Source organism: Sinocyclocheilus grahami, unplaced genomic scaffold (assembly GCF_001515645.1).
Source record: "Sinocyclocheilus grahami isolate Dianchi unplaced genomic scaffold, SAMN03320097.WGS_v1.1 scaffold486.1, whole genome shotgun sequence".
Taxonomy (NCBI): domain Eukaryota; kingdom Metazoa; phylum Chordata; class Actinopteri; order Cypriniformes; family Cyprinidae; genus Sinocyclocheilus; species Sinocyclocheilus grahami.
The window spans coordinates 5,727-14,056 of record NW_015505665.1 but is presented as its reverse complement, the minus strand read 5'-3'; the positions used below and the strand labels follow the sequence as shown (position 1 = coordinate 14,056).

Sequence of the window (8,330 nt, the reverse complement as noted above, 5' to 3'; positions counted from 1 at the left end):
GCACCATCACCGCAGCAACCCACGCCCCCACGTTCATTTGCGCAAATGATAAAGCTTTTAATAATTTCTGCTGAGAAAGAAGGTACCGTAATTTGAGTGTGTTTTGAAGATGCTCTGCTATTGAAAGTTTAAATGAGTGTATTGTGTGGTCACTGAACACTTATGTCATGATTTGATAACTAAGGCACAGAGATTCATATTCACGTGATTCATATTCACATGGGAGCTCTGAAAACACTCATTTACTACACTGGTAAGTCCGAAATATTTTCATAGATAGTTCCTACCTATTTATCAGAGAGCATTTTATCAAGTTTGTCATTCAAGGGGCTTACAGTACTTTGAAAGAATGATTCTTTTTGAATAGTGTTATTAAAAATTAGACTACTGTGAATTTGCATTCATGACAGAAAATGGTACCTGAAAATGTATCTTACTACTGATGTCTACATCACTAGGTCTTCTCTCATCCAGTGTATTAATAATATTAAATAATATTGTTGTTGGTAGCAGTGGTATTAGTATTTTCTCTGCACTTAAAACTGTATTATTATTTTTTTACCATTTCGTTCTTAACTAATTTTATTTTGTAATAGCATCATAAATGCCCTGAAATCAGACTGAAATTATGGAATTAAACTATGTTAAAAGGAAACTTTATCCAGTTGTTTAGGTATCTGAGCCAGGAATAACGAGTAAGTATTTTTTTTAAGTTGACTGCCAGAGGCAGCATTTTTGATTATATTGAACAATTTTTAATGAATTTAAACAGTATATATTTAAAGAAAGACGAGAGCATGTTTTTAAACAAAACACACACACACACAAGCAATATCACACGAGTAGCAGTGCGATATGGCTCTATATCGGCACGGCTGTGATTCGGCCATAGGTAATCAGTGTGCCGATATACAGCCATATCTCATGGCTACGAGTGTGATATTGTGTTTATACAACAGTTTGACGGCACGAGTGTGTAAATACATAAGAAACAACAACGGAGTGTCTTTAAAAACCCTCTTTTTTGCAGAACTACAAAATATAAACTATAAAAAAAAATATATATATCTCTCATGTTTAACCACTTTAGAGACATCAGAGCCCGCGACAAATTCCAGAAGATCTGGCCAAGGTGAGGCTGCTCTCGGCGGGTTCTTGAGTGCTGAACGGCCGCTGATGCCCTGGAGCTCACGTCTCCGAAAACGTTGAAGCAAATTTTCAAATAGACGTTATCTTTATTAACAAACCTCATATTTGAATCCTAAAAAAATACAGTCTCACCTAAAAAAAAAAAAAGTTTAAAGTTTAGATTAAAAAAAAATGTATTTTCATCCTGCAAGGAAGTTTTGAGTTCTTTGCGTGACAGTATGTTTTCAAAGTAGTCTGAACTCTTATCTACTGTGTTAAGATTTAAGGAAATGTTGATTCCTAATGATATGTCCCCTATAACGAATCAACAGATTTGTGAAATACAAAAGCAAACATTAGCGGCCAATTTTGATTTTGAAGTAGCTATTAACTTAATGATAATTTGCCCTTGTTGTTGTCAGCAGTGTGCCCCCAGGTCTTTGTTTGTCAAGTTAATGATCGTTAATGAGAGCGTTAAGCCTCTCTCACTTGAATTAATTAAAACATAATCCTTGTGATTGTGACAATCTCCTGCTATGACGATGGCACTGTGTCTGACAAGTGCTTGTTTGTGCACCCATGCTAATAAAGCACTTGTTCGGAGAGAAGTGCTTAGAGCATAGTTTTCTCATTTGAAGTTGCATGGTCATTAAGATGTTTGAAGTAATTAAGTAATTGTTTTGCAATTTGTTTTGTTCCATTACAAGTGGTACAGAGTTTGTGTGTTTTGAAGATAAACCAATATCAAGTGTGAAACCTGCAGTACTCAAAAGTGATTTGTTTTGTGTAATGTCAGGTCTACTGCCCCACTTACTATTATGCAAAGTAGTTTTTGTGTTTTCACATTACTTAAAAAGAGAAGATTAAGGTACTACTGAATTCATATAGGAGCACAAATGCGCATGAGCATTGGCACCAACGTTTTTCTAGGGATATACAGTATTAATCTCAAGCCAAAACCTAGATCACAAATATATTATAGGGAATTAGGGATTTATTTTACATCTGCATTCAATGTCCGAAAATACCAACAGGATTTTAAGTCTTTGATTTAGGCCAGATAAGTTTAGCAAAATCAAGGCTGCTGTTGAATGGAAGCTTATCCTCTAAACATCAAAGTTAATTCCTTCAGCTCTTTGATGGCTTCTTGTAACATTTTCTGCCATTGCAAATTTATTCAGTTCTGTGAAATCTTTCAGGATCAACATTAAGGCTTATCTCCACAGATCATGTCCTCAAACACATCAACACACAACATACATTTACTTGTTGAGTGGTTTGCTCCAGTTTAGTTCTGATGGTTTACTGTGGTGAATTTTTGTTCAAACGAGTTCTAACCAATTTTCACGTGAACCTTTCTGAGCCTCTAGCATCACAAAATTTAATTGTAAAGACTATTATATGACTGCCAACATAAAAAAATGTGTACTTTCCTACTATATGTTTTGCGAAAATGTCAAATATAAGATATATCAAAAATAAGATAACATAAAGCAACTAGAATACAGTGGGGCAAAAACGTATTTAGTCAGCCACCAATTGTGCAAGTTCTCCCACTTAAAAAGATGAGAGAGGCCTGTAATTTTCATCATAGGTATACCTCAACTATGAGAGACAAAATGAGAAAAAAAATCCAGAAAATCACATTTTTAAAGAATTAATTGGTAAATTCCTCGGTAAAATAAGTATTTGGTCACCTACAAACAAGCAAGATTTCTGGCTCTCACAGACCTGTAACTTCTTCTTTAAGAGGCTCCTCTGTCCTCCACTCGTTACCTGTATTAATGGCATCTGTTTGAACTCGTTATCAGTATAAAAGACACCTGTCCACAACCTCAAACAGTCACACTCCAAACTCCACCATGGCCAAGACTAAAGAGCTGTCAAAGGACACCAGAAACAAAATTGTAGACCTGCACCAGGCTGGGAAGACTGAATCTGCAATAGGTTAGCAGCTTGGTGTGAAGAAATCAACTGTGGGAGCAATTATTAGAAAATGGAAGACATACAAGACCACTGATAATCTCCCTCGATCTGGGGCTCCATGCAAGATCTCACCCCGTGGGGTCAAAATTATCACAAGAACTGTGAGCAAAAATCCCAGAACCACACGGGGGGACCTAGTGAATGACCTGCAGAGAGCTGGGACCAAAGTAACAAAGGCTACCATCAGTAACACACTGCGCTGCCAGGGACTCAAATCCTGCAGTGCCAGATGTGTCCCCCTGCTTAAGCCAGTACATGTCCAGGCCTGTCTGAAGTTTGCTAGAGAGCATTTGGATGATCCAGAAGAGGATTTGGAGAATGTCATATGGTCAGATGAAACCAAAATATAACTTTTTGGTAAAAACTCAACTTGTCGTGTTTGGAGGAGAAGGAATGCTGAGTTGCATCCAAAGAACACCATACCTTCTGTGAAGCATGGGGGTGGAAACATCATGCTTTGGGGCTGTTTTTCTGCAAAGGGACCAGGACGACTGATCCGTGTAAACGAAAGAATGAATGGGGCCATGTATCGTGATATTTTGAGTGAAAACCTCCTTCCATCAGCAAGGGCATTGAAGATGAAACGTGGCTGGGTCTTTCAGCATGACAATGATCCCAAACACACCGCCCGGGCAACGAATGAGTGGCTTCGTAAGAAGCATTTCAAAGTCCTGGGGTGGCCTAGCCAGTCTCCAGATCTCAACCCCCTAGAAAATCTTTGGAGGGAGTTGAAAATCCGTGTTGCCCGCGACAGCCCCAAAACATTACTGCTCTAGAGGAGATCTGCATGGAGGAATGGGCCAAAATACCAGCAACAGTGTGTGAAGACTTGCAGAAAACGTTTGACCTCTGTCATTGCCAACAAAGGGTATATAATAAAGTATTGAGATGCAATTTTGTTATTGACCAAATACTTATTTTCCACCATAATTTGCAAATAAATTCTTTAAAAATCCTACAATGAGATTTTCTGGATTTTTTTTTCTCATTTTGTCTCTCATAGTTGAGGTATACCTATGATGAAAATTACAGGCCTCTCTCATCTTTTTAAGTGGGAGAACTTGCACAATTGGTGGCTGACTAAATACTTTTTTCCCCCCACTGTATAGATACCAGAAGTGTCCAGAAAACAGACAATTATCATTTACATACAAATATTATCTATAGATATGTCTAAGGGGAAATGTAGTGCACTTGCAGTGTGACAGTATGTACATGTAGTTTAATAAAATAATTTTCAAATTTAATATTGTCAATGTCAGTTGGACACTTTTCTATCCTATGAGGCTTCAGGAGCTAAAGAGTCACCATATTTGAAAAGTATATTTCAAAGTAATTTCATAATATTTTAAAGAATAACAGCACTGAACCTCACTGACTTTCTTTGAACAAAAGGACATTTTCAAAATATAAAAATACCAAACAAGTCATACAGGTTTGGAATGACATAAGGGTGAGCAAATAATGACATAATTTAACTTTAACATCCAAAAAAGTTACACACACTAACTTTCTTCTTTGGTCAGACTTACATGAATTTGGTCTCCGGGTATTCAGTCTTAGAGAGCTGAGGGCTTCCCTAGACCACACGGCTGGATTATTGTGACTGCTCTTTCTCAGCAAGCGGCTGTCTATATCCTGTTAATCTAACCACAGAGGAATAAAGACAGAGGTGTGTCTTTCATCAAGCTAATTTGTGGTGAAACCTCAGGATGATAGGGTTGAATTTCAATGTCTTTCTCCTGTGTGTGTGCTGCGGTAGATGCTAAAGCGATGACCAACCATCACTGGTGAGCTTGCTATGTTTTGAAACAGAACAGCTTTTCCTATATAGATTTCAGTTTCTCTCAATAGCAGGTTGCAGCTCACTGTTCAAACACTCTGAGGGGCTAATGATGTGAGCTGATGCATAGGTCTAGCTTATCATGTGTCAGTGTAAACATGTCTTATTAAAAGAAAAGATGTACTCTCAACAAAGCAGTGTTCAACAGGGGAGTTGTGTGGGGTTTTACATCAATTTTTAATTGCCATTTACATTTAAATTGATTTTCCTGGCAGGATTTTCATTAACTTTAAACACAAAGTTAATGGTACAAATGGTTTTTGAAATTAATTTTACCATTGTTGATCCTAACCTCAGGATGTTTCAGTGCTGCTGTTCCTTTTTAAGTATACCTTATCAATGTAATTTTAGAATAAACAAGATGTGTGGGTACTGGACCTATGTGTGGGCGAAACAAGTTTGAATCTGGTTTGGGTCATTTCCAAATCCCACTATCCACTTCTCTTTATTGTCCCTGCAGAAGTCCTGGAAGAGTCAAATGGACTTGTCAAAACTGCCCCTGTCATTCCTCCTCCTTACTAAAGGCAAATAATTATAATAATAAATACAAATAAAAAAGAGTCTTGTAAATATTAGAAGTGTTTGTGTACTCCTATAATTTCTACCTCCATTTTAATTTTTGTCATTCTTTACTCTTTTGTCTGTTTCAAATGCAACACAACAATTTGATTTTATAAATGTTTAATTAATCAAAGACTTGCTAGCGAGGGGGTGTTATTGCTTTATCATCAATAGTCGCCATTTTGTCTGGAATGTTTTTCTAAGCAGTAAGATGAGACAAATATAAAATAACAAGTACAAACTCAAAAAACCTGATTTACTTTAAGCCTGATATAAACGATTCGCTTTTTCCCTTTTTTTTCTGCAGATGTTAATGAATGCGAAAGAAGCCCCTGTAGAAATGGGGGGATCTGCACAGATCTGGTTGCGAACTATTCCTGTGAATGCCCAGGGGAATATATGGGAAGAAACTGCCAGTACAGTAAGTACATGTTCTTGTTTTTATGGATGCTTCCTTCCCTGCCCCATTTCTTCTCCCTCAGTCCATCCAGTGGGCTTTGTATTAAGTGAATTTTGTGACAGTTCAGAGCATCTGTTTCACCGGGTCCATGGAGAAGCATGCAAGAACTGCTGAGAACAGACAGTTATACCCACACCCACAAGACACATTGTGGCAGGGTGAACGGAGACGGGCACAGTGGGTATGGCGACAGGCCTCAGAGAGAGGTTTATTTGAAGTAAAATGTAAATATTAAAAAGAGAAGACAGAATGTTCATTGGGAATACTGTTACATAATGAAAGGGGGCGCGGTGTTTCATGGGACCTGACCATGGGAACTTTTTTTCATAAAAAGATGAAGTGTTCATTGGGAACATGACGACCATGGTTCATGCTCCAAAAATATTGCTTACCCTCTTCCTTTCTGGACCTGTAAGGATACCCTCATGCATTCACAAAGGAAGAGTCTGAAGAACCCTTTGCAATTAAAGGAACTGTTTACCCAAAAATGAAAATGTACTCCCCTTTAGGCCGTCAAAGATGTAGATTTGGAGAAATGTAGCATTAATTCCTCATCAGTGGATCCTCTGCAGTCAATGGGTGCCATCAAAATGAGAGTTCAGACAGCTGATAAAAACATCACAAAAATCCACATTCTCATTCTAACATCAACCCATTCACTGCAAAGGATCAGTTGATAAGCAAGCGATGTAATGATGAATTTCTCAAAATCTGTTTCAATGAAGAAACAAACTCATCTACATCTTGGTTGGCCTGAGGGCGAGTAAATTTTTTTGTTTTTGGCAAATTTTCATTTTTGGGTGAACTATTCCTTTAATGGCAACAGTGACCAGGTGGCGACTTTCGATCTGTCAGACATTTCATACTATTCAAACTGGAATCACATGCCATTTAACCGTCCTCCTCACTTCAGTACTCAACACTGATGTACCAGACTGATATTTTAACATAATCTGTATGAAAGGACTGAAACACTTTGATTTAGATATGATCAGACGCTTTGATGAAAAAGTATTTCATCACCTTTCATTACCATTTTTGCTTTATTATCTAAATCATTGATCCAATGAGACCAAGAGAAAGATGCAGACAGATGGAGTGTGACTGAATAACACACACACACACACACACACACAGATGGCAAGAGACAGAAAATGACATTTGTTCACACTAGATATGCCTTATCGCTTTGAATCAAAAAAATATATATATATATATATATATATATATATATATATATATATATATATATATATATATATATATATATATATATAAACGGGAACAATTCAAATAACTTGGACTGTCAATTTAACACATTAATTTGGTGTGATTTATTATATATTTCAAAAAATAACACGATTAATTCTTTAATTGTAATTGTGTTCAAAAACAGCTGGACGGAGCACAACAGAATGAAATAGAATGCTTTTATCTGCCACAGCAAAGTCATTTTCAGTTATTTTTTTTATTTTTATACAGTATGTGCACAACAATACACAAATTAACAAATAATTTATGCATGATTTATCTTCATTTGGGGCTTTTATTCTTCTGAAAACGTTTTGTGGGATTACTTGTAAATAATTTGATTAATCAGCATATCATGTCAAAGAATCCAATTAGATTTTTTCACTGATTGACAGTCCTAATAATTGCACACACAAAAACTGGAAGCCATATTAAAATAAAATAAAATAAAAAATTGCTCTTACACACCAATCCCAGGAAGATGTATCACGACCTTCCTAGAATGAGTTTGACCAAAGCCCTGTCAGAAAACCTTCACTCACGTCTTCCCACACTGCTAAAATCGATTGCTGCTAAATTCCTCCAGTCGTTTGACTGACAGTTTCGCTCTATTCATTTCACCTTTTTGTCATGTTGAATCACTGCCTCCTCCTTTATTATGTGTGGCAAGCTGACACACTGCAAATCATTTGCATGTTAAAAGTTTAGGCTCTCTCTCTCTCTCTCTCTCTCTCTCTCTCTCTCTCTCTGTGGACACACAAGTCACATTAATTGTCATTTATTTCTTTCTTTCTTTCTCTCTTTTAATTTAATTTAATTATCGAAATTCACTGGAATTACTATAAAAGTCGTGGCTTAAGTGTCCAAATACTTTTGGAGGCCATTTTAGATCGGGAGACCTCGTACAGTAAATCACAAATCAAATTCTGCAAGTGTGTTGAGAATTCTTTAATATGAATTCTGAGTGAACTTGTATATCATCTTTGCTCACATATTCAGACTACATGTTCTTGCACAACAAAGTATCTTGTGCATATAGCTGCGAATGAGCAGAATATCAATTAAATGTGCAGTTGTCTAATGACAGGTTTTCTCATTATT

General features: G+C 36.7%; 1 protein-coding gene across 1 annotated transcript in view; it reads left to right on the top strand.

Moving 5' to 3' along the window:
• Positions 1 to 5,939, top strand: part of LOC107553914 (EGF-like repeat and discoidin I-like domain-containing protein 3) — a gene marked incomplete at its 3' end in the record, with an annotated part of 111,685 nt that extends 105,746 nt beyond the window's left edge. The window contains exon 4 of the mRNA XM_016236262.1: positions 5,826 to 5,939. Coding sequence (XP_016091748.1) covers positions 5,826 to 5,939 — 114 coding nt within the window. The remainder of the gene's footprint in view (positions 1 to 5,825) is intronic.
• Positions 5,940 to 8,330: the final 2,391 nt, after the last annotated feature.